At 39.0% G+C, this 27549-nt stretch overlaps 1 protein-coding gene and 1 long non-coding RNA gene across 5 annotated transcripts; one reads left to right on the forward strand and one right to left on the reverse strand.

The window, feature by feature from the left end:
- Positions 1 to 1427: 1427 nt before the first annotated feature.
- TRA2A (transformer 2 alpha homolog) lies at positions 1428 to 26298 on the reverse strand. 4 transcript variants are annotated; one of them, XM_035319761.1, is made up of 8 exons: positions 26058 to 26298; positions 16749 to 16882; positions 14978 to 15077; positions 11192 to 11380; positions 3982 to 4097; positions 3357 to 3464; positions 2571 to 2638; positions 1428 to 2389 (listed from the first exon to the last, which is right to left on the reverse strand). In XM_035319761.1, exons 1-8 carry the CDS (start codon positions 26091 to 26093, stop codon positions 2379 to 2381), a joined length of 762 nt encoding a protein of 253 aa, XP_035175652.1. In that variant the 5' UTR covers positions 26094 to 26298; the 3' UTR covers positions 1428 to 2378. The 4 variants fall into 4 exon arrangements, with proteins under 4 accessions (XP_035175652.1, XP_035175651.1, XP_035175653.1 ...); XM_035319760.1 differs by having other exon boundaries at positions 14978 to 15149; positions 26058 to 26294; XM_035319762.1 differs by having other exon boundaries at positions 16749 to 17475; positions 26058 to 26293.
- Positions 3959 to 9672, forward strand: LOC118163245. Its single transcript, XR_004748939.1, has 3 exons — positions 3959 to 3968; positions 9536 to 9539; positions 9613 to 9672. It is a non-coding gene; the product is annotated as an uncharacterized LOC118163245 (long non-coding RNA).
- Positions 26299 to 27549: the final 1251 nt, after the last annotated feature.

A 27549-nucleotide genomic window follows, 5' to 3' on the forward strand; every position in this document is an offset into this window, starting at 1 on the left:
ACAGGCTGCACAAGCTACAGAAACCTGCTAACACAGATCTCTGCTCAGTTCCAAGGAAGCATTAAAGAAAGGAGGAAACAGCTACAAATTGTCCTTCCAATTTCAGGACTGATCGTTTTACAGACGGCCATTAAAGTCCTACAGTTATTCATACATTAAATACATGTACAAATATGTCCAATACTGTAAGAATTGTTCCATCTGTTCTTTAGATGATCTGTATCACATCAGGCAACATGTACCACAAAACAAAATGCTGTATGCACTCACAGCTTTGTATAGACCAGTGACAAATAAATTCTCTAGCTTAAGTCTAACTGTTGGAAGAAACCATCTTCAAACTTAGTTTTCAGACGCTCCCGTATCTGGCTTTAGCTTCCAGCCAGCAGAAATGATAGACCGCTCCCCAGCTAACAGAACATCTCAAGCGTTCGCTTAGAGGCCACAAATGCTGTAACCTGGCAAACAGCAGCCATTTCTTTCTCTCCATCCCCCAGTTATCACAGTAACCCTGAGCTTGAATGTCCCTCCCCCAACCAGCCCTGCAGCTATTTACCTCTGCATTTGGTTCATGTTGCCTCACTACTTCTGCACGGTACTCCCTGTAATTTTGAAATTAAAGAAATACTCAGAGCTTACTCCTTGGACTTCGGCAATTTGGTTTACTGAGGATGATTTTCTTAACTTTTATTAAACTACCTTGTTCATCAATAAATACCAGTAAACTCAGAGTCTGTGGGCTATTTGTTGAGCCTCGATGTTTCAGATCTTTTGTTTTCATTTTACTAAGAGCGTTCAATTACAATTTAGGGATAAAGTATAATAGATGAATAATATTGAGCAAGAACCAGTAAGATAGAACTTGTTTTGTCACCAGTTTCTCCTGGCATGTTGTTTCAAACCTTTAGAAGAGTTGGGTACGTGTTTGTTTCTTGTAATTACTTGTGAATAGTCCCCAGCATTGGCATTCAGAAATACTTCACAGAATTGTTTCACATGCTTACTCCGTTAAAATTATGACAAACACTTTTGGTGGCATTCCTTGACAGTCAGGATGAAATTATTTTTGCTGTGAGAGCTTGGTAGTCCTATTCCTTTTGCTGTGCCAACATCAACATTCAACCAGCCACATGGTGAGTTATTTCAGAGGGCAAAACTTGCCAGAAATCTAAACAAAGTCAACAGTGTTTCTTTTCCTTAAACCATCTCACCATGACTCCAGCAAGTGCCAAAGATAGTCCAAGAAAAATCTGGACTACCCACTCTGCTTAGCCATCTCATATAACTGCATGCCAATTCCCAGGGAAGACAAAGCTCCTAAGGAAACAGATAAATGCTGACTTTATTACCCATACAGCAATATCGTGTCCTGCTTAACCTGTATTCCAAGGTGACAGGAGATGTAGAACAGAGAACAAGAAGCCACGTTTCAATGGAATTAACTTTTATTGAGGGGGAAAAAAAAGGTTTACATGTAGTTACAGGTTTTTCCATCCATACTTTCAAACTCCAAAAAGGACAGGAAACAAAACTTGCTTAAATCATTATTGCAATACCAAAAAGTTTTGTTGTTGTTGTTTAAATGAACAGCAAATTATATAACTAATTGCTATGTTCAATAAATATTTTTTCTCCTGCACTGATTAGGGGGAAATACTCAACCAAGTACAATAAAAAAAAATAACAGGATTTTTATGGTTTTAACTTCAGATGTTATCCACTGTGTAGCAGTCCAAAAACTTATTTATAAAATACAGTCTTAATTTTCAGTGTACAAGAATCTATTTTCTTGGTCAGCCAAATACCAATTTTTTGCTCTAGCGGAAATATTCTACACTCAAAGCAACTACCTGACAAAAAAAGAAATCCTCTGGTTCATGACTATCTAAATAAATTTGTCATTACAGGAAAGGCTCAAAGTCGTTATTTGTTTATCAAAGTAATAGGTAAACATTTTAACAGAAAGATTAACGAGTTACTTGGAAATGCAGGTTTATGTTAAAGTATCTGAGTGTATTACATATGACATGCAAGCTTTAAAAATATCATTGCTCTCTTGTAATTAGCCAGGAGTCCAATTGGTTTAAAAACAAAATAGGAATGACTTCCAAAATGTATCAACACTTTGGGTTTTCTATTTCATTTTGCTTAAGATGTTTTACTACACAAAAACTACAACAATTACAATATTTAAGAATATTACAATAAGAAGGGATGGAAAACAGGAATACTTCAACTGAAGATATGCATATTCTAAATGAACCAAAGTTTTGTAAAATAGCTGGATGGAGAATAAGGGAGGGAGGGAAGCAGTAGGGAAGCTAAGATCTGAACCTTGTATTTAAAAATCATGCCCTCAACTGTAACTCTTCCGATCTTCAATAGCGCCCTGGAAAAAAAAAGAAAAAAACACAGGCAACATCATTACTGTGAACAAACAGTACACACAACAAACTCGAACACTTAAAGCGCCCAGGTTTTTTGTTTTCAGAACTCCCACTGACCAATTAATAGACTAGTAATAAGTCTTATGCTGGCCTGATTCTATTTATTCCTGTGTATTTACTTACTTGGACTATACGAACGGGATCTTGATCGTGATCGGTACCGACTATAGTAAGGCGATGGTGATCGTCTCCTTTAAGGGAAATTAAAAGAGAAAACAAACATCATCATGAAAAAAGCCTCGTTCACATTACTTCTACAGAACAAAACCATTTCCTTAGCACTGAAAGATTTGGCCAGCATGAAAGACTTCTGCTTTATTTGGCTGTGGCTTATAGCTATTTAACAAATGCTTTTCTATTTCTCTATCCAACGGGTTTAAAACTATGTGGTATTTCTACAGAACATTTTAACAAACTCTCACTAGCCCTGCAAACACCTAAGTGCTTTTACAGATGCCTACAATTCTTGTTGTACAACATTCTCTGAAACTAGATAACTTTCAAAACAGTCAGATAGCTATGAAATGTCAAGCATTAAAACCCCCCATCTACAAATAACCTCTTCCTTAACAGCACTTTTGTCAGCTGTTCCTGATTCTATATACAGTATGGAAGAAGAGTCCTCTTTCTGTCTGTCCACTACATTTGCAGAATATATGCTCTACCTTCTCCAGGTAGCAAAATTAACCTCTCACTCAACTAACTATTCAATATGCTACTGAATTAGAGACACTGAAGATGACAACTACTTTATTAATCTTAATGAAACTATCGTAACGAGGCTCTCAAACAAACCAAGCACATATGCTGAATCTTGGTACAGACAGAGTAACTTTTGTCACTTAACTTCTCAATTTTCCCCCAAACCCACGCTTCCTACAGAAATAAAATTAAATTAAAATTATGCACCTGTATCTGTAGTCATATTCTTCGTATCTGTCATAACCTCTGTCATACCCTCTATCATAGTAAGAGTCACGGCGACGACCTGCTCCGCCACCACCACCTCCTCCACTGCTATTAGGGAAAAAAAGAGCAAGAAGTACTTCAGATTCTACTCTTCATCAAATTAAATAATTCAAAAACTTTTTCCAGTGTTCTTGTAAATGAGACACTCAAGGTGGAGCAATTAAACAATCTAATGATTAAACGTTCAAAGAAAAACATTTATAATAACACAACAAAACAGATAAAAACAACATCAAGGTTTTCAGCCTAATTCACATCAAAATCAAAGGCAAATGGACACCCTAATATTAAAGTAAGGTAAAGGTACCTCAACTGGTTGTGCTAGTTTTTTTTTTTTTAAGATAACACATTCAATTTTTTAAATAAGTAAGAATACAGGAAACTACAGTAGGACTTAATAGTGTATCTGAATCACAGTAACACAATTAATACCTTTGTGAGAAAAAACAATTGGCATAACTCTAGAATTAAAAAAAAAGTCTCCAGTTCAGTTTTTCTACCAGACTTCAATCATTCAGATTAAATTAGTTTTAATCCCACTAAAGGAAATGAGTGAACTCCTTACTGTGTTGGCCTGCCCATGTAGATGCCTGGAGTGGGTGTATGTGCTCTCTTGGTGATTGAGTAATCCACCCGAATCCTCCTGCCATCCAGCTCCATACCGTTTGCATGCTCCATTGCCTGCAGAAAAGAGAAGGGACGGGGACGTGAAACCTACAACCCACTATGGAAAGCTATGTGCAAAACACGCTATTTTCTGTGAGAAAAACAAGCCCCGAGCTTGTTTTATTTAGCCTGGTTACTAGTGCCCCACTGTGGCGAATGGCTGGTCTCTGTCCCCCGGCCCGTCTGCCGGCAGTGCTACAGGGCTGCACTGGGGTGCGGGAGCACCGTGCCCCGCAATCCCTTTTTAAGAAAGCACAGGGCTACCCACTAACACAGTCAATTTCTTTGTAGTAGACTTCGCTTACTACCCCATCAGAAAGGTAAACAAAGTCAAAGCAGCTTTTCCTGAAAACTGCATCTTTCCTAGCGCCGTCTCTGACCCAGAGGGGATGGGCGGATTCAAAAGCTGTGCAAAACAGTGGCTTCCTGTAGGGTGCATATGGCCGGATTACTGCTAGTCGGCTGCCATTTCATGCTCTCCCAGCCTCCTGCCATCTCCCTTACAAGGACCTACTCCAGCAGAGCTTAGTAAAATGGCGGGTTCAGCCTACATGGATACCTAATTACAACCTTCCTCCCCACTCACTCACAATAGCAGCCAGCTAAAGCGATACGCAGGAGGGTCTGCGCTTGAGAAGCCTCTGCCTTCAGACCCGCTCGCAGCTTGTGCACACGCTTGCTGGGTGTTCTAGCCCCTGCTTCTTTGCTCTTTCAATCAATACAGTGGTCTTTCTCAAACTCAAAATCAGTAAAGTAGTTTTTCAGAGGACCACAGCGTACTTTTGAGATTTACATTCAGGTGACAGCAATTAAAAAATAAAATAATAATAAAAAAAAATAAAATTATGGCTGGACTTCACAGTTGTTAAAATTTTCAAAGCCAATTTTTTTTGATCCTTCCTCACCACTGCTCTTGGATCTCCTAAGTACTACTTTACAACCCAGTTCATCCAATACATATATATATATTTTTTTTTTGTGAGAAAAGATACTGTTTCTATCTCAAGTTAAACAACAGCAAAAAGACCAATCTTGAGTTTAACTGTGAGGCACAGTACACAAGCCTCAAATCATGGTAGAGGAGAGCGTTTTTCTTTTTTTTGCCTTCTAAAAATGAAATTAGCAACTGTTCAGAAATGTAACTTTTTTTTTTTTTTTCCCAGTTCTATAAGACAGATCTTACTGAATTAACACATAACCTATAGAGGAGAAGACAAAAACCTGACACCCTCAAGATCGAACTGTCTCCAAACTGGAAGTGACTGAGTTATCACTAACGTATTTGTCTGCACTTAGTTTGTGCTTTAATAATTCTGTTTACATCTATGCTGTATCGCCACCTAGTGAGCTCTGCTCCCACACTGCAATCTAACAACTAGAGTTGGCTAACTGCAAGGTTGAGCCTAAGAGCATGTCAAGTTTCTCAACATATATTGAAATATGTTTTGTGAATTAAACATGGCCGTTAGCTTTAGTTTCCCAGCTTTGAAATTTTTTCAAAGTGGAAAATCTTTTGCAAGTGGAAAATCCTTCCAAAGATGTTTTTAAGATCTCTGCATCATTCTTAACTTCCACACGTTAACTCTTTGAAACAAAGTACTTCAATTGACTTTATTAACTAATGACTGCTTTGGTATGAGAAGTCTGTTTTAAAACACACTTCAGACAAGTGATACCACAGTATTTAAGTTGTACAAAGACTGTCAAAACATATTCATGACCCTAGCTACTTTTTAAATTTTTCCTTCAACTTAAAGCACCTTATATTCAAATTTAAGATTTTAAAATTTTATTAGAGTAGCACGTTGTATTCAAAACAAATTTCAGTTTGCTTCTCCTGCTACTTTTGGGCATGCATGAATGCTAAGAATATTCATCTGCCAAAGTGCAAAGTGTACTTGCTCTAACAATGAAGAAAACATTTTCCAACACTATCTCAAAGACAGAAATATATTTTCCAGATCAAACAAAATGTATTTAAAAAAAAAATAAATTACATTGGGATAACTTAGACAAGTAATTTGGGGTAATAGACAAGTAATACATTCTTAGGAGCCTTTAACTGTCACTCTATTTTTATTCCAACTTGGATTTTCTTCCAAATATTTGAGCACTCTCAAAAAGACTGGCACAGCTTTTGCAAGATGACAGTAAGCAAGCAAGCAACCAGGATTCCCATAAACCTACACTATTAGTTTTGGTTGCAAACTCTGAAAAAAAACTGACTTTGTAGGCCAGCATACACATCTCTATGTTGGCAGTCAGAAGACACAGAATAAGACTTGTGAATGAAACATACAATGTAATCTGAGATTACAGTTTTAAACCTAGAATAGTCTATCCATAACAATGAAGTTATTTCAAATTATTATCTAAAGTGTTAGTTTGACAAAGATGAGCAGCTCCCAAAACTACAAGGTCATCGCCTCCAATGGCTCAGAACAGTTAGAAAGGGAACATTAAATTCAGATTTCAATTCATTGGAACTATTGTATTCTAAACATATTAGAGTTTAGGTATAGTAGATTGATTATACTTAAAGAGTCAAATGAGCAATTTATGGTGGGACTCATTTTTAAAAGTATTTTCAGGGTAAGAGCCTTTTTAATTTTTTTTTAAAACCCAGTCTTTCCCAAGTTGTACTTAAGGCCACCAATAAAAAGATCATTTCCCCTGTCACAGGTACAACATGGAATGAACAGACATAATTGATTAACTTTTTCCCCCCAGTCTACTGGTATCACTAGTTCAGCCCTGGATTTTATGACGATGTCTCAAGGGACATTCTGGAAAAAAAAAAAAACAATGGGAAGAAAAAAAATGAGGAAACGCAGCTTTCTACACTTACTGCAGCCTGCCAAGTTGAATTCAGGTGCCTATTTCACCTCTGAGCAAGAGTTGTTTCTATTCTCTAGTTTGAGGTTGTTTTTTATTTTAATATAATTAGAATAATGGCAATTACCATTTTTTTTTTCTTTCTGGGCTTGAACATCTATTGATTACTTAGATTCTTTTTAAAGCTTACCTTGAGGAGTGGTATATAGTCAAGAAATACAGGATTTTAGAGAACCAGAATGAGTAACTGGGTATGTTTCTGTGAGAGCAATTTCATGGTATTTCGTGGCCTCCAGAAGTCTGGAACTTGTAATTCCAAGAATCTAAGACCTTCTCACGCTCTCTTCTGGTACATCAAGGGTCCTTTTGATACTACAAATACCACTTAAACGTCTCTTCAAGGAGCTGTGGGAGAAGCTTTGGCCAAAAACAAAGCTTCTAGAACTGGTCTGTTTGCACCACAGATTAAATGTCTTGCAAATTAAAACGGAAAACAAGACCAAAACACCTGTAATTATTCTAGCCTTTGGCAACTGAGTTATGTTAACAGCTCAGTTTGTCTGCATAAAGTTTGTCTTGATTGCTAAAAAAAGTATTTCAGAAAATTGTTCTGAAACATGGTCAAAACTGTAAATAGCATGTAAATTGCATTAGGAACTGAAAATTCCCTGCTATTGCCAACAGCTCTTGTAGTTAACGCTTCTCAGATGAGTTCTCGCTACAGCCACACAATACTTTCATAGTAGCCTCAGCTTTAACATCTATGGGTTAATAGTATGAGTTACTGAAAAGCTGGATAGTTGCATATGAAAACCCTGCCTACCACAGTAAGAATCACCTCCCTGGAACACCCACTGCTTTTTACTCATGATTCTCTTATTGCTAATCCTGAGATAATCATTCTGCCTCCCAACTTTTTTTTTTTTAAAATCCTACTACGTAGGTCTGTATTTCTTCTGTAAACCCTGGAAGAAATGGAAAATCCTAAACTACTAATAATGTAATGGCCAGGTGAGCATCCTTTAAAGTTTAGCTAAAATATTTCAAAATGCACACGTCAGTGCCAGTGTTGCAAATGCGGAGAACTATAAAAGAAAATACACCCATCTTCAGAAACAGGTCTCCAACAGGATCTTGTTCTCCACATCAGGCTACTCTACCCCTCACATGTGGTTCTGAAGACTTCAGAGAGGTGATGTAAGACAAGCCACTGCAACAGACAAGGCCAAAAAGGAGTACCAAATACTAATCTTCTAACTTTATGAAAACAAAGATGTAGCTTCATAAAAAAATCAAAACACACAGCAACCTTTTAACCACCTCAGTAACTGACATGATTTCTAAGAACGGTTACTAGTGATGACAAGGGTTCCCAACAAGATCTCAGCTGCAACACAACCCACACTGGGCTGGGAAAGACCTATCTTAAACCTAGTACAAAAGTTTAAACACACTCACAACCCATTTAGTGTCTAATTTGAGTATCAACAGTGTTTGGGAGTGCATCAGCTGAGAGGTTTCCTCGTGCACCCCTCTTAGAAGGATAACAGTAAAGATCATCTGAAATCCATTGTCCATTCCCCCTGTACTCCCCAGAAACAAGGTTCTGCACCTATTTAGTCCATCTGTGACTGCAGAACTGAACTGCAGCCTTTTAAAGCATCTTATTTAGAGTTTTACATTTGCATTATTCAGAGGCTTTTTGTTTGCTTTTGTATTAAGACAAAAAGTATTTATGTGGAACAAGAATAGTGCCAAGTAACATTGCTATTATGCATACCCAACTTTTCAGATTTGATCCATCTTCCACAGGGAATTAGTTAATGTCCTTGAGTCCTCCTACAGGGCCTGCCACAGATTTTCACGCCTATAGCTAGATCCTCTTTTCCTGCTTATTGCCACTTCAAATCTGTATTCAGAGCCCGTGAAATCAAGTCAAATAAAGTCTTCTTTTTCCCCCGCAATGGGCTGGTGTGGGAAGAGGGAGGAGTGTAAAACCACTCAACACTTGGAATTTATATAACTGAAATAATTTAGCAAAGAGGACAGGAGAAAAATTGTTTACATTCCCAATGACTTCAGTTCCCACTTACTGTGTTCATCTTCATTTCTGATGCTGCATGTAATATCTCATTTTTTTCTTTGCATTCCAGTTTTGTAGTTTCTGCCAAAGCAGCTTCATACTAAACAAATTACTTTATGGTATTTACACGGAACATTTTAAGAAATGCATGGTGTCATGCATGACCATTGCCAATGACAACTAGAAAAAAAACTGTACTTCTAAAGACATATGAAGTTTTAAAACAGACAGGACTAGTATATGAATGTGCCAAAATACTGTGCAGGTATTTTAGATACTAACTGTGCTATAAAGAGTGGTCACATTTTCAAAATCCCAACTGTGAAAAATAAAGTTGTGTTTTTGCAGTGGAAAATTCTACTAACCTTGTATATTCAACAGTGATTGTGCAGACATAACAATGGGGAGTATGTTAAGCAGATAAGGGAAAGGTCCCACTGTCCCCAAATAAGGAGAATAGCAAAGAAGAACAAGATGAGCAGTGCAAAATCAGTAAAAACAACAACAACAAAATCACAGGCCCTCTAGCCATGAGAGAAGTAAAAAAAGAGAAATGTGATGGTTGGTCAAATAAAATTGTATATATATGGTATAGTAACAAGTGTTGAGTAGTTTGTGAACCTGTAGTACTTGGCCAATGAGGAAATGGGAGGAATTAAGCATTGGGTAATAGGGAATAAAATGTTATGATATACTTCTGCTGGATGCTCCTACTTGCAGGACTCCCTCCACTGCAATCGTAAATAAAAATAGTAAATAAAAATAAATATCACTGAGATTCTCATGTGAGCCTGGGTTGTTTGCTGCAGATTGTTTCTCACACACGCCAGTGCAAAGAAATACTAGGCTAAAAGGTCAGAACCGGAAAGGCCACTAAACATGACTCCTACCCATCCTACTAACTCCTCTCTCCTCTAAGTGTCAAAGCAGCAGTGGGAATATAAAGGGAAGCTGAAGGAAGTTTCCTGTTTTCTTACCTCCTCCTCCAGCCTGCAACAACCACACATATACAACTTTCATTCTCATTATAAACCAGTTCTCTGTACATCACTTCACCATCTTTTACAGCTGCTTGCCATATCACAATTGCTTGTGGCATCATACCAGAAATCAGTCGAAGCTCTAAACTGAGTCTAGTCCAACCAAGCCATCCATGAAACATTTTTCATTAAAGTATCATCAACTAGCATCAGCAATTTTCATTTTTAAGTTACTGATAGTAGGCCTACAGCTGCCACCCTCCCTTCCTGCAGTGCTAGGTGAGAAGGGTCAGACCCAACCGTTATGAATATACTTATCTAACGTAAACAGAATCAAACAGCAAATCTGAAACATCTGCCCATGACTACTCATCCATAAACATGATGTTTGAAATCTGTAACTCATTTTGCAAATAAGAAAGGAGAAATCCCCACAATGAAAGCTTAAATGCTAAGTTAGTATTTGTAGTTTATTCGTCTTAAAGAACGCAGGATAAAAAAACTGACTGAAATAGTGTTTTTTTGTTTGTTTGTTTTTTTAAAGAATGGATGCATCTACACTTTTTAACAACAATTTTACATCTACAAATTTTATTAGATTTAGTAAAGCTCCCAGTATCTATATGCAGGTTAAAATATTTCTTACTGTAGTCAATCATAATACAAACCCATGTTTGGGTTCTTTGATTCTTTCTTTACATCACACTACTGGCCACTTCGTCCATCTGCAAACAGCTATTTCTATAATTAGCCAAGTCACTAACTAAGGTGTAATTGAGGACAAAAAACATACTGCCTCAAATGCATGGTGACATACTTTAAAAGGAAACAGTAAAGAGAACCTTCAGAATTTTGATACAGAAAACTAGTTTGAAGAGTTAACTTTGAAAAATTTGGCAAAATCCTAGAAGTCTTTTATGTCTGCCTAAAGATTTATTTTCATTTTATATCAATGGATTAACAAATCGAAGTACCACATTCCTTAGTAATTCAATACAGGCAGCCCAGGCTCAAAATTTGCCTAAACATTTGAACACTGAACTGATGTGTTTAATCTGTCTAAAAGTGCCACGACTTGAACAAATATTTTAAATGAATCTCACTCAGAACTTTCTAGTGAATACACAGTCAAAAACAGTTTTTTACAAAGATATTTGTAAAGACAATGCACAAAGAGCACACCTGTTTAAAGTTGTGAAGTATGAATTTACCTCTTTAGAATCATCAATTCTCTCAAAATAAACGAAAGCAAATCCTCTTGATCGTCCAGTCCGTTGATCGTAAACCACATTGACGCCAGTCAGAGGTCCGTAACGGGAAAAGACTTCACGCAAATCTCTCTCAGTGGTATACAAACTGAGACCAAACACTCCGAGACATGTATTAGGATCTGGATTGGCCTGGTAAGACAAGCATTCAACTCCAATTAAGTTAATAAAATACAAGTTATACATTCTTACATTGAAATTTCTCATTTATTTTTAAATGAAAAAAATAAGCATAGTTTATTACAAATCTTAACATTTCAAGCATTAACATTCCAATCTTAAGGTGTTTCAAAGGGTAGCTCACTTTCTGATTTTTATTTTATAAAAAACACAAAAGGTAAATTTCTCATGTTGGTGAAAAATTCTGACTGTACAACTGAGAGAAATGAAGCACTTTGGTTACAGAAGAGATACTGGTAACAAGAACCTGTTTTATTAGTATTCTGCACTCAAATCACCAACAAGCTGCAGGCAGGATGTCTGAGCAAGCTGAAAACTGGTCAGCCAGCCTCAACTCCCATCTTCAGCCGTTCCACAAGGTCACCACCACTGGTTCTGAATATTGCAGGCTGACTCCAATTTAATACACTAAAAATCTGATATCCTAAGCACAGACAGCTAGCTGAACTATAACTTGGCTTCTACCAAAGGTGTGTTCTTCCCAACCCCTCCTCCCTCCAACAATTCCTATTCAACTATAATGAAGGTTAATATTTAAATTTGAAAGTTTCTCTCTGTTCAGTAAACTGGATCAAAACCAGCAGCTTCTCTCAACTATATACTGAAGGCTGGTTCTGTGAAACTAACCCAAACGTGCACTCACTTTTTTAGAGTAAGACTCTCAATTCTTTAAAGTAATGTGGGAAATGGAAATACTCATATACTTTACTTCAACTAAAGGAAGTCAAGTAAGAAATTGGACAATTGTTCAAGGCACTGCAATTCGTTTTCCTATCACGTTCAAAACTTCCCTACATGCCCCAGAATTCATATAATGCCAATTTCATTTTAAGAATTATCTTGATCAAAGTAAGTTGTTGTTGTGGTTTTGTTGTGATTTTTTTTTTTCCCAGATTAAGTTCCTGGCACCTGTTATACTAGAATCAGGAATTTAGAATTGGAGCAACAGGCATTTTTTCTGCTAAAATAGTAACTGCAAGTCAACACAGGTAAAATTTGTATTTCAGCTCTAGATTTTCAAAGCACAGTGCTGTACTGTAGTGATGCACAGTAATTTATGCCTCAGAGCTTGCCTTTCATCCTGACTTGAATGAACAAATTGAGATCTCCTGTCATGTTGTCTTATGAACCCCTCTGTAGTCCTGGATACCAAGGTGACAATTTTTAGATGACAATTTAAAAGTAGTCTTGGATTACAAAGCTTACTTCCATAAGAAAATTCTGCTTTCAAGTACATAGTCATGAAACAAACTAAGACTAAAACCTGAGTAAAAGTATACCATGGTCCCTAGCTGAAATTCTACACTTTTCAACAAATTAAGTAACTACATTAAGCCAAGTAACATGCATGGAACATTAGAACATGCACATTAGTTACTGGGTTTTAAACTGCAACACATAGATTTTCAGAAAGAGAGCCATGAGAAATAGAATGCAAAATATAAAACGAGAAAAGCATGTCTAAGTGCAGTAGGCTTAAGTTTACCCTACTGGGTTCTCCATCTGCAGGAAAATGTTTAGGACTTCAGCTCTTGTTTTCTGGAGAACCATAACATTAGATAGTGACTGCGACCAAGTTAAGCACATCTTTTTCACTACACAAGAAAAAAAGTATTTGGATAGTATTTTTCCATGTAGGAAGTTATCGACTTGATAAGCACTTCTTTTCACAACAATGTTTAAAAACATTACAGGTTTGCTTGCTTCTGCCTGAGCAGTTTCAGTGAGTGCATCAGTTTCTCATAACAGGAGATCTGCACCCTACCTTAGCTCCTGTTAAAAAAATTACAGCTTGCTGATGTAACAAATTCCCCTTCCTATCTTCTACCACGACACAGAAGAGATGAAGTACATGATTCACCATCAGTTTGCAAATCAGTGTTTTTATAATGGTATGAGTCAAATTACATTGTTTTTTTTGTAACTTTTTTTCAGGAGTTCATTGTGAAAATATGATGCCTGAAAATACCTCTACATTTGCTTCTCTGCATTTGCAAAAATTCAAGCATCAGTTTTAAGTAATAAGCCCTATTATCTTTTCTAAGGCCAACTAAGTACGGAGAATCACTCTGTGCACTTTAAGCAACAAGTGAAAATTACAGCACCACTGGAAAGATTTTGACTGTGCAGGATTAAAAGACAGCTTTAATTCTAAGTTTTTGTACCGCCGCCTCTCATTGGCGCCGTATGCCAAGGCCGGCATAAGTGGCAAAATTGCTACCGGTTTTCCTAGTGTCCTTAGACCTTGTAGCTTGGAGAATTCTAATCTGGTTTATTTTTGTTTTGACACTATTAGAACTACTCCTTAGAACGAACATGGAATTCACTCTGAGAAGGAGTTTCTCATGCTTCACAGAGTCATTTCCAAGGCAGAGAAGACTTCACAGCAAAATATTCTAATACTTCCTAAAGTAGTAAAGTGGATTCATTTGTCTTTCACCAGGAAATCTGCTAAGCCTTTTGAAGTTGTTATTCCTGCCAACTTTTTAAGGCATTAGATTCGTATTTACAACAGTATGACTACACACTGGCAACAACCCACAAATAGCTTAACTACAAATGTTGCTCCACAACAGCTTAAGCTGCTGTACATGAGCACTGCTGCAGTCTTGCCTTCTTCCACATAATCATCTTCTCCCTCACACTGGTATTATCTGGTTGTGGTAAGCTGCTTCACTAAGGTGAGCCTGCAAAAAACTATATTCTTTTTGACAGGATTAATAATAAACAAATAAAGAGAAACTAAAACAGATGAAAACTACAAGGATTGTTCATAGTCCTCACCAAGGAAGAAGCAGACCTGTGTGTAGCAGCACTCTCTTAGATCAGCATCAAGTGATGTGAAACCAGAATCTAAGACACTGAACAGGGAAGGACACTGGGTGAAATCTCTCTGAATGACATAAAAGTAGTATCTTATGTCTTGGTTGGTTTACCTACACTTCCTATCCCCGTCCATACAGACACTTAGGTTATTTCATTTGAATTCTGAGAGGACATCGACCCTTTTCATAGCTCTCATGTTTCTAGTTTATTATGACTTTAAAATTAGTTTATTTTTTCAAGTTAAACCAAAATCATTTCTTGGAAATATAAAATCACAAGCAATCTTCAACATAATACACTATATGTTATAAACAAGAACACGTGAATTATTTTTTCCTTTACTCCTATAGTTATCTTGTAAGTATTTTCACTTTTTTTAAAAAAGGCACGCACAGTTGCCTTTTTTGTGAAGTGTACATATGCTTGGAACAGAACAAAAATAGAAAGGTCCTACTTCTAGAGCAGAGGGAAACAGGTATCACCTACCTACCCATACTCCCTTGGGACAGTATGGCTTTCAGTAAAATTCTACAACTACCCTGCCAATTGCTGGCACAAGACGTAAGTGTCCAGTTGTTAAGGAAAGACTTTGTCCCCCCAAACCAAAAATAATTCCCATATCCTCCAGTAACAAGACAGCAAGTCAAATTCAGCCTGAAGTTATATCGCTGATATAAGCGGCAATGGTTTCCTTGATACTCAGCCTTGGGGAACATGACATACTCTGCTGCCTGTGTGCCTTCTCCTGTTGGACATTGGAGAATGACTACGGCTCCTTCGACGGCGGTATTCTGGCGTGTACGATCTGCTTCGAGAACGTCTCCTATGGGAATGAGAATGGGAATGGGATCTGGAGCGAGTGTAACGTCTGTGCGAATGTCTTCTGGACCTGGATCTTCAACAAAGAGAAAGCTTTTAGTTAGGTCATATGCACCCAATGTGTTGAAATGCAAGCCTTACATTTCCCACAGAAAAATCTTAAATTCATTTTTCAGAGGCTCACTACAATAAAAATAGTTAAGTTTCTTTTACTTTGTGCATCTTAAGATTGCAGATCTTAAATAGCTTGCTCAGTAGCACAATTTTCAATTTGGTCAGAGTGCTTCTGGCGTCAAACACAGATTATATTCACAACTATCTTCAGAAAGTTCAGACCTTAGACTTGTATTAGCTTGGCTCCACATTTAACTAACACTTATATTGATACAGAAACCAAACATACTACACTGTAAAATATTGTCTTAGCTGATAAACTGAAAGATTTAGCAGTACAACTGTGCTAGGTATCTACAACTGAAGTTTGAAAATCAGTTGAGACCAAACAAAAAAGCTGTTTAACTCCTCAAGCATTTCTCTGCAGATATCCAGTCAATAATAAACACATTTTTGAACTCGCATAATTCTGTCAAAGCTGCATGATTTCATGCAGTTGTTATATCCTAATAACAGGCAGATATCTGGCTAAACACTGCAAGAGAAGAAGCTGTAGCATTGGGCTGAACTCTGGAATTTCAGAGCACAGTAACTCTTTTAGACTTCCCTGGTAAAGTAAACAGATAGGGAAGACACTGATCTCTCCCAGGAACTGCTAAAGAGGAAAAATGCAGTACTATGCAAATCCCCTTCCCCCTCTAACGCTACAAATGTTTTGTTTTCTGGTTTCTCTCTCCACAAATAAAAGGATTCAGTACGTCTACCAGTTTTCAACAGTATGAAGGTGCAAGGGAAGATGGAAGAAGTGGCACGAGCTGAATATTTTATGATATACGTAGAGGAAAAAAAGGCAGACATTCCTCCTGTACACTGAGAAAGTTCTCTCAGAACTGAGAACTATAAAGCTTTGCCTGTGCAAGCACAAGCAGTGAGAGAGAAAGGCATACGCAGCTTCCAAAAACAAGCTTAAATACTAAAGCTCCCATAAATAAGAAGCTATCCATGCCCAACTTTAATCATATTTTTTCAGATTTTATTTTTAAAAAAAGATTCCAATGAAGAAATGTTAAGAACTGGCCCAAGTAGTGTCTTCCAACATTTCCAACAGTTATGGAGCTTACTCTTTTATCCAACCCAGACTACTTTTGCTGTAGTTCTCACCTGAGTTTTCCTTCCTTCCTAAAGGAGGGGTCTACACAAGAAAGAGTTCCCCTGAAAAAAGATTTTGGGGGAAGGGGACATAAGCTTTTACAGAACTGAGCTGTACTCTCTTCTCTCCTCTCTCTTCTGGAGTAGTTAAATCTTCTCATTTTAGTAATGATTTCTACTCCACTACTCTATTATATGACTTCTCTATAAATACGCATACTTCATTACTTATGGAATATTCCCCCAGCTTTGTCCAACTATACATCCACCAACACACAAATTAACGCAGTCTTCTTAGTGCATTCCAAAAGGTTTCTAATTTTTACAAGGGGAAAAAAACTCAGCAATGTAACAGAAGAACAGGTGTAAGCAATAATACTGAATATCAACTCAAACTACTTCCCAGACATACCTCGATTTTGATCTCGACCTAGAGTGCGATTCAGAATGTTTGGAAGCTCTCGATGGACTGCGAGATCCTGACCTGCTCTCCGATTTTACACGAGCAGGACTCCCAGCTGGAGATTTTGACTGGGAGCGAGACTCCTAACGAAAAAGATAGTATTACAAATGGTATTGGTTGTACAAATGCCTAACTCCTAACATTTAAAGTACAGTAATTCTATTATATTGATTGCTCCTGAAAAAACAAATGGTTAGGCAATACCCTCCAGAACAAATTTCATTTTGCTAGCCCACTGTTAATATTGTATGCTTTCCTCAAATAGATCCCTGCTTGAACCAGATCACCAATTCTCTATTAACTAAGTAATCATGCAAATTCATCTACAACTTGATCATACAGACACTGGAACATAAACCATACATTTACTTAACCTAGGACCCATTCATTCTTCCAGATTCTTTTAATTCTACTTCACTCTTGCTTTCTACTTCTCTTCATTCTTCATTGAGTTTTTCATTTTTCATACTTCGTGTATTCTTCCCCAATTCAAACAATTCATTATAGCCTTAAAAAAAACATTCAAGTGCTTCTATCTGACCAATCTTCTGTTCAATTTTTTCCCCCATTCAATTTTAATTTTCTGATCTTTAATACTTTTCATTAGCCTTCTTTTATCTTGATTTATCTTCCACATTCTTGGAAAAAACTCTTCAATTTCTTCACGAACATTAACCTTAATGGAAAAAGAACATTTAGTATATTTAAGCACGTGGGGATTATAAAACTCTGCTGGAGTTCAGATGTTATCTACCAAATTGAAAAGCCAGCAGGTAAAGTGCAAGAAACTACTTTATAAAACAACCTTTTTTAAAAAAAGCTTTATAACTGTAAAAGTGTCTACGGTCTAACAATGAGCTTACTGAGTTCTCAGCGTTTTACTGTATTTTCAAAGCTACCCTCCTCCCCTTTCAGATTTTTATTCTCTGTACGATACATAGATGAACTAAAAAGCTAATTAGCACAAATATATATTAAAAATATTGATAGCGATAACTGATTTTCCCCCTAATAACAACTATGTACTTCTCAATATTAAATATCCCAAATTCCACTCCTACACATTATTACTAAGAGACTCAGTTCAACAGCACGGCCGAAGATTTCCAGTCAAAAATCTATCTATGCACATACTTACTCGCATAATACATGCACATAGATATATGCAAGACAATTTTTTCTTCCTACTTTCGCTTCCTCATTGTTATCCTGTTTTCCTTGCACACAACTTAATCCACAAAAAACAAGACGTTTAATACTGCAGTTCAAAGCAATCCAATAACAGACAGGAGGGTTTTTTTTTTGTTTTCTTGTATGATAATGCACACAAGAGAAAAACTAGGAAAACAAGCAAACAAAGAGCAGGTTAGGATTTCCTCACATTTTAGTATACAGCATTCCTAGGGAGCTCAACTATATATATAAAAAAAAAAAAGCTGTGGAAATGTGTGCTATAAACCTCTATAATGTCACAAAAAAAAAAAAACGTGCAAAACTTGTAATGGAAAAATTGCATAGCAAGTTCCCCTCCCACAAGTGTTACATTTCATTTTTGTTCTCATTATTTCTTCTCCTGCCTGTCCTTGAAATACTTTTCCCAACTTATCTATTTTTCTGTATAAGCCCAGATTTGCATTTTCTTTTGTAGTTGAATTCTTCAGCACTGAAGTCCTTTTCAAAGGACTCCTTCCTCATATTTAAAGACAATACATAGACCAGAACCAGAACATGAGACCCCTTATTTATTACAGGAGTATTACAGCTATGCTGCCATTTTCCCTTTACCTCAAGGAAAAGGACACAGGATACATGAAGGACTGTCACCTTCTAGTTGGACAGGCACACTAAACTTATCAATGAAGGCCAAATTCAAAGGTGGGCTGTGACGTGGACCCCAGCAGGTCTACGTTACAGGTTATCCTATTGAACCAGCTATCTGCTGGTCTAGCTACAAAAGACTGTCGCAGAAAGAGAAGGAAGACTGGGCACTTTAGTAATACCAGATTTTATTTAATGTTTTTATTTTTACATCTGAAATTCACTATTATTAAAAACATCCTTTTAGAGCCACTAACATGCTTTTTAATTACCTCTCCTCTAATTTTGCACTCTTCATTGTTTGATAGCCCTCCTTAATTCTTACATTTGTCCTACATATCCTGCAATAATTCCCAGTTTCTCCAGGAGTTATTTCCACTCCCCTCCTTAGTGAAAGCGACCAGTAATACAGAAAAGCACTTAATGTGACATCCTTCAGATTTAGAATAGATCCTTCAATAAAAAAGACAAAGAATTCACTCTCCTCAGTCATTCCTTAATGAGGATACTGTATTGTCCATTCTCTTTTTACATTTGAAAGATCACTTCTAAAACAATGAGAAAGTTGGGAACAAAAAACAAAGGAAAAAAAAGAACAAACAAAATACCAAATCAGATACTGCACAATCTAGAAGTGTTGGGAGGTGCCAAAAATATTAAGGACCCAGTAACTCCCATACGATGACAAAATTAGCTTAGCATCCTTATCTATTCAACTGAAGCATCTTCTGACGCTGCCCACAGTTTTTCTAATAGTATCAGTTCTGATGACGGCTCTGTATGAAGCTGCCAAAAGCAAGCATTACAGCATTTCATGGAGGTCAAGTCCTTTCCGAGCTCATTGCTCCAGCCCTTTAAAGGCTGCACTCACAAACACGCAACTTTAGAAGCAGAATGACAGAAGTGACAGCACAAGTTCTTACACATTTCAAACTTCCTCAAACAAAGTAACTGTAGATGTAAACTGCAGCTAAAGAGAGATTACCTGTTAGCAGTTGCATACTGTATCTGTCATTGGCAGGCAATTACATCTCATCTTCTGATGCAACATACATCACCTAGTTATATCTCCTACAGTGCTTCAAAAGGAGAGACTAAGGGAATCACAATAACCTGGAAGAGTTTAAGGACTTAAGGAGGACACTGAAAAAGTACCTAATAAAATTTGTATCAGCAAGAATACAGGAAGGGATTAAGAGATTCAGAGCTTCAATGTGTCGCAGAGAGCAATTTTAAAGAATTTTCCTCCTCTATTTCCCCGATGAGAAAATAATTAGCAAGTTTTGTCTAAGTCTATGTCACAGACAGACTCCACTGTTCTTCATAAACGATTTATACATCCATTCTGCAATATCAACAGGAACATTACAGTTCAGGTTTCTTAGTATATCTTCTTTAACAACAGCAAATGGACAGCTCTATTATCCAAAGCATTCAAATCCCTAAGTTCTATACTAGCCTTCAAGTAATTAGATATCCTGATCTTAGCTCCATGTTTACCTCACAAATTAATTTAACTACTACTTAAGAAAGAATGAACTGCAATTTCTCTCTGTATCCTCAATATTTACTTATCTTTCTGTTCTAAAGATCTTCAGACACTTGAGGACCACAGATCAGACAGCATTTTGTTAACTCAGCTCCTTACCCCACAACAGCCTCACGCTTGACAGTGTGCATGTTCATGTTTTCTGCTTTGTTATGCAACTCTCGAGGCACCACTCTCACCCTTACAACCTTACAGGCAGATACTCACTGGGACCATTTCAAACCACCAACATTTGTTCTCACTACAGTCTGTAGGAAAGAGACAGCCACCTAACTACCGAATAGTCTTCAGAACAATCTTCCCATTCAAAAGACATACATTTGTCAATACCACTTTTCCCATGGCAAAAGTGGAAAAAAAAATCTTCAGTGTGCTTCCTCTGAGTAAGATATGGTTGACTTCCTCAAGCACATACTGGGAAACGGGATTAATGATTCACTAAGAAGTGAAACTTAGAGCCAAACAAATTATTGTAGGTGAACACAATCTAAAGACTGCTGCTTCAGCTACTGATTCTCTGGTTAAGAGCTGCAGAGCTAGAAGCATTTATAGAGAGCACTGAAGAGTATTTTCAATCATTCCTACCTTGCTTTTTCCAGAAAGAGCAACACTGAAAGAAGTAGTATGGACAGGATGCCTCTTCTTACCATTACCTCATGCTCACATAAACCTAGGCATTGAATAACCGACCAACAACTTTAGCTAAGCAAGATGATAATCATGTCAATGCATTTCATCCATATTGGTACAACTGTTTCAACCATAAGTGATGCAAGTTATAGCTGCCATTTATCTTCCTCACACCCTTCAAGAGAAACACTACTTTCCAAAACAGTTACTTAAAAAAAAAGACATTCCAAACAGTTCTAAGTAGAGTAGAATTGCAAGAGCCTTTAGGAAGTATTTTTAGATTTCCACCCATCATCAGAGGGCATGATAAAGACAACAAGAAAAGACAAAAATAGTTTTTACGTGACTCTTCTGTCCTCACTTTTGTCACTTTTTGTCATTTTACCATGCCTCAGGCCGCACCTTTTCAGAGCATGTCGTAAAGGGTTTGCTACATGGCTACCACAATTTAAAGAGAAATTAAGTAAAAAGAACCTATTAGGATTACACTAGGCTTCCTATAGGAAAGCACGGGAAGTCAAATGGGAAGAAAAAAAACACGTAATCACCAAGAAATTTCAGTTGGCCTCCACCTTGAGAAGTACCACCTGCACAGGGGGCAGAACGGGACAGCGAGTAGTACAGCAACACCATTAAGCTGGCAGAAGATAGTTCAAGGCTTTACAAAAATCTTGCCCAAAAAAAAAAAAAAAGACAAAAAAGACCCCTGTCTTAACTCCAAAAATAAACGAAGTCCAACTTCATTAGGGAACAGAAAAGCAAAAGCAGTCAAAAAAGAAACTGAAATTTGGTAGCATCCTACATTCGCTGGATTAAACTGTCAGTTTAGCAGCACCTCTTCCTGAGATGAGACCAGATTACTTTTGAACCACTGCTTTGACAGAAACCTACCAACTTTCCTCTAAGCTCACCAGGAAAGTTACATTTTTGCTTAATACCTGTCACTCCACACTAAAAATAATGATCTCTTAATTAACTATTCTTCCATAAATAGTTTAATACATATGTATTAAACTAACGTTTCTTTTCATAAAGGAACTGAAGTTGTGCTATCTTATATACATATTTAAATATCTTAAAAATAAAGTTATTAGCATCAGCCAGCTTCAGATATTGTTATTAACGACACTGCTCCAAAACTTTAAAAAAAAAAAAGTAAAAAGAAGTAGCTTCAGCAATAAACTTTTTGACATATATGTTTATCTTTTCACTGAGGCTTGAATATACACCTGTCTAAGGAAGTGTTCTGTGGTCACTCTTTTGTCCAGGTAACAATCTGGAAATTATTAAGTTGATTAAACAAACAAAAAATAATAATAAATAAATCAACTTCCGTAAAGTTTCCTTTCCCATTTGCCATTAGAAACCACAGCCCGATCACAGCCTTCCCCAAGCTAACGCAGAGCATAAGCAGACTGTCACACCTGTATATCAATAGGTAGGAAAGCAGCGGGCCTTCCTTGCCACTGAGGTGGCAGGTTGCCAATACAGGTTCTGCACCAAGGGAATGATCTCAAGGTTGATCAGGTTTAGGTAGCATTGGAACATATATGAATTTAAGTATTTTCTTTATGAAGCTTGCATGCAAAAAACACAAGACACATTCAGAGTTTAGCTGATCCAAAAGCCACTTGCATGCATACGAACTACACATCTTTCCTTGAACAAAATGGCTCACACGTGAAATGATCTAGGGTTCAAGTGCTTTATTAGACTGAAATCACTGAGATTCTGGAGAGAGCAGGAAGAGGCCTCTAAACAGAGACACTGAAGATGATCAATCTGGAGTTCTAAGATGGAGTTCTGCCTTTGCTCTGATATAAAGTTTTATCTATTTAGACAAAGAGGCCATTAATATTGGTAGAGAACTAGTAAACTTTTAAGATTACAGAAGTCAAACACTATCAGAAGCTCCAAAAAAAATGATCAAAACTGCAAGTGGTGTTTCCGTTTGCACTGTTCAGACTGCAACTTTTCCATTGCTCTAGGAAAGCTTTTAATAAAGCTGCATCACAGAACGTGCACTAGATGAACAATCTGTTGTTACCAATAATTGGACAAATACTAAAGGAACTAAGATCTAAATCCTTACAAAGCTATCATCTATCAACAATAAGAGATAAAAAGCCTCATTTGTCCAACCTGCTCACAAGGAACACTTAAAGGTGATAAAATCCTGTACCTTTTGCAAAACTCAAGTCTTTGGATAGCAACATGACTTAAAATCTGTTTCCTTCTTCAAGTCCTTAAACTTAAATCTAGTATGCCCATTATATTCCTAATTATTCTGTCAATTTCTTCCCATTAAATAACCATACTTGGGGGCAGGATTTGTTCTCTTCCACCAGTCACATTCTTAATACAGACCTTGCTGAAGAAAAATTTATGTAAAAACAAAGCAAACATTAATTAGTCTGAACATATCTGATTAACATTTGCTTTGGAGAAAGAATGATCAGTAAAGAAATGAGCAAGCTCAAGAACAGTAGCTTAAATCCCTACAATTTTAACCAACACTTTAGAAATGCAAGTTTTCAAACAGTACAGATTATGCAACCTCACTGCAAAATTATTTCCAAGATTATCCTCAATTTCCTCTTCATATGAAGTGATAGTGTGATTTTAAAACTGCAATTGGAGGCAAGATACATGGACATCTTAACACTGCTAAAACACGCTTTATTTTAAACAGAATAATTCCTGACAGCATTTATTTTTGTTAAAACTATTTTTTTTTCTTCACAAATAACAAGTAAAACAGGGAAAGACTTTCTAACTAATCTTCCATGTAAAGATTTATTTTTCAGAATTTGTTGGTTACCGCTGATTCAATATGCACCTTCATCTTGTTATCAGACTTTACCACTACTTCGCTACTTTCAAGAACTTTACTGGAGGTGTTTTGGGGATGATACGCATGTATAGTCCCAGAAAGAAACTTCGACTAACTTAGCCCCCCTTTAAACATCCCACTAGTTAGTATTTAAGCTGAATGCTGAGGAAGGTGGGGAGGACTAAAATTTAGGTACTCAGAAACCTCTTGTGTCAATTTAGAGGAAAGCAGGTTCTTTACCCCCAAGGCCCCCTCCCCCCCCCCAGCCTCTTTGTGGTTCCCCCTCCCATTGAACTCTTCTGCCACTCTCTCCATCCCATGTGCCTGCACATAACTGAGGCACGAGGACATTCAGTGCATCAGAGTGCTATCCAACTGGGAACAGGAGATTAAACACAGAGTACCCCCAAACCGTACATGCTTAATTTTATGAAATATATATATAAAATGTTGCAACCTAATATAATTTCAACTATTCATCATCTACAAAAAAATGTAGTGGTGAAATTAAAAAAAAAAAAAAAAAGAACTGCTTAGGAATGTTCCTAATTAGAGCAACGACAAAAAAGCTCTAAGTGAATCCTGTTCTGTTCAGTTATATTTAAAAAAGAACATTGAGCAAGAGAGACTGATTCAGAAATTCCAGTACTAAGGAAAGAATGCAAGTTTTCCAAGTGAAAACTCAATGGGGTCAGCAGTTCTGTCCAACAGGTAAATTTTCCACCTCAAAAAAAAAAAAAAGAATATAAACCAACTGAGAAGTAACAGTCAGAGAAACGGCTATGCAGGACTTCTCATACTTCAAATACTGTCAAAACATTAATTTTACTTCTACATTTGGCAAAAGAAGGTATGCAGAAATACTGAAACTAAACAGCTGTATCAGGTTTGTTTTTTTTAAACACTAACAACAGCTCCATCACAGAAGCTAATATAAACATTCTCTGGAGGAATCTAACATAAATAGTTATAAGAAAATAATAAAAAAATATATAAATTTTGCTATAAACTGGGAGGCAGAAGTAACGAATTTTAAAAAATGAACAACAAAGAATACTTATGCTCAACCTTCTCTGAGTTGGCTGGTTTTCCTTTCAGAGATTAGTTCATCTATCTGAAACAAGCATAGGTAGACAGCCGTCTTTGTCCAGCAACTAACACAAGAACAGATTTTGTTTACCTCACCTGAGGAACCAGCAGCAGTCACTGCGCAGCCAGGTAACAACACATTCAGCCTGGGGACTTGTTTTTTTTTGGTTGTTTTCTTTATATTTTTTAAAGGCTAACATTACAAAAAGGCTACAGCATTTCTGTAAAAATAATGATTAGAATGTGACCCTGGTCCTTTAAAAATTCATTGCTCGATTCTCCAGGCAACAATCTTATGTAACCGTGTTACTGAAAAGCTGCTATCGCTGGTTCGTCAGAAAAAGTCACCAAAAGGATGCTCAGGTGTTCTTCTAAAGCAACTCTCTAGGAGAGAACAAAAAAAAAATCTTTGCAAAATTAAAAAAAAAAAATAATTAAATGGTGATGGAGGGAGAACAACACACGTTTAATTTCTGTTTCAAATAGCTCCTAATTCCTGCCTGCCCTTCTCATCACTAGGGGAAAACACACACACACACAAAAAAATTAAAAATAAAATAAAAATGGAAGGGACCAGTCAGAGGCCTACAGAAAAACCGCAGCCATCAGAGGGTAGAGAGAAGAAACAGGCCTAACAGGGTTACCAAACCGCAGCGGCTCCTGGAGAGAAAGTCTTCGGCTACACGCGATGGGTGCGTGTCAGGGGTTTAACGACGAGGGCCGTACCTCCCCGGTGCCTTCTGAGGCCCGGCCCCAGGGCTCGGGGCACACACGGGTGCTGGCTGCGGGCCGGCAGGCAGGAGAAGCGCTCACAAAAGGACCCGGTCCCTCCTCGATCTGCGGGGCCCGTGGGCAAGGGTGGTAAAAGGGGGCCCGAACCTGGGCCCGGGGGGCAACGGATCGCGGTGGGGGGGGGGGCAGGAGGCCGAAGGGGACCGGGGGAAGCCGGGGGCTGCGGCAGGGTGGTGGGCCCTGCTGCCGGGGGGGGGGGGGGGGGGCGGGATGGAGGCACCCCCCCCGGGAAGGGGGATGGCGGCGGAGGCGTGAGGGGAGAAGGAAGCGTGCGAGGGGGGAGGCAGTGGGCTCAGCCCCCAGCCGGGCCGGTTCCCTCGGCGCCGCCGGGTCGTTTAAAACAAATAAAAAAATAATAAAGAGAAAAGGGGTGGGGGGGGGACACAGGGCGAGGAAGGGGACGTGAGTCGCTCACGGCCCGGCCAAGCCTCGGGCTCCCGAAGGAGCCATTTTAGAGATCACCGCGCCGCTCCCCGCGCCCCCCCTCACACACTGCCCCCCGTCAGGGCGCCCCCTCAGCACGGCCCCGCCAGGGCCGGCCACTCACCCTCCCCTCGAAGTTGTTCTCCTCCACGTCGCTCATGTCGGCAGGGTCCCGGCCACGGGGTTGGGCTAGGTTGGGTTAGGTTAGGTTAGAATAGGGCGAACGGGGACGCTAATTGCCAAGCAGCAACCGCACCCGCCGCCGCGCCCGTCAGCGCTCCCGCCGCCACCTCCCTCCCGCCGCGGCCGCCCCGCGCCGAGTCCCGCCGCAGCGCAAAATGGCGCCGCCGCCGCCGCTCCGTCTGCGCCCGGCACGGCGCGGGGGGCGGGGCGCGGCCCGCCTGTCACAAAGGAGGCGCCGAGCGCGGCCTCGCTGTGAGGGGAGGCGGCGGCGGCTCCGTGTGGGCCGGGGGGCTCGGGGGTGGCGGTGGTCGCTTCCTCTTCTCGGTGGGGTGAACGCAGCGCCCTCGCGGCTCTTCCTGCCCTCCCGTTTCCCCCAGACTGCGAACCCGCCGCCCCGTGCCCGCACGCCGGGGGGGGGGGGGGCCCCGGGGGGGCGTTGGGTCCCCCCCCCCTTACTGCCCGGGCTCCCGTCCCCATCTGTATCCAAGCCTCACTTGGCTTCTCATCTCGTTAACATCGTGCACTTGCCCCTTTCTGGCGAATTCTGAGTTCCACGCCACTGGCAGGAATTTTAAGCCTTGATTTAGGCTCCCTTTACCACTGTTGTTTTGGTATGACAAATGGCTGCTTCACACGTAGGGCTGGAAGATTGCTTTCATTGTAAGCCTTTGGAAATAAAGCCATGAGATCCATCTTGAGTGCTTCTAGGAAAGACAGGCCTACACATTCACTAGGAGTCTTGAGGATTTTCTTTTAAACACTACTGAAAGGCCTTTCTTTTCACATCACCTTGTTCCTCCCTGTCCAGTATGGTTTGGGCACCTCTTCCTCCAGCACACACAAATTATAGCAGCTCACCCCTTGCAGGCACCAGAAGCTCAGCAGCGGAACCAAACAGGTGGTTGCTTAGGTCAGAAAATTGCCAAAGATGACCAAATAGCGAGGCTTGCTTTGCCTGTGCCAGGAAGCCAGGAGAGCAGGTTGAGGTTAGAGGCCAGCTGCTCCTGCAGAGCTGAGAGCTGCCTGGTTGTGCCACCACGTCCACGTTGGCTGACGATGGTCATCTTCAGCTCACCGTGGGCATAACCAAGGGCTGACCAGTTTAGACGAGTGCTCATAAAAATGAGTATTCCCAAAGAGGAGCGGGGAGCTCAGAGGGTGATGAGCAGGCAAGAGATGATTCCCTTGAAACCAAATGCCCTTGCTCTGTGAAGCATGCTCCTGGGGCTCCAAATGGCAGTGCTCAGCTCAAATCAGCTCCGCCTCATTCTCCCTCCTCAGCCCATGACTCGGGATTTCCAGCCGTGCCTGTAGTAGCACAGCCACACCAGCAAATACACAGTGGAGAGGCCAAAATATTGCTGCTCATCCACACACAGCTTAGTGCAGAGGTTCCAACAAACCTTGACACTATATTTGTCGATATGGAAATG

Source organism: Oxyura jamaicensis, chromosome 2 (assembly GCF_011077185.1).
Source record: "Oxyura jamaicensis isolate SHBP4307 breed ruddy duck chromosome 2, BPBGC_Ojam_1.0, whole genome shotgun sequence".
NCBI classification, from domain to species: Eukaryota; Metazoa; Chordata; class Aves; order Anseriformes; family Anatidae; genus Oxyura; species Oxyura jamaicensis.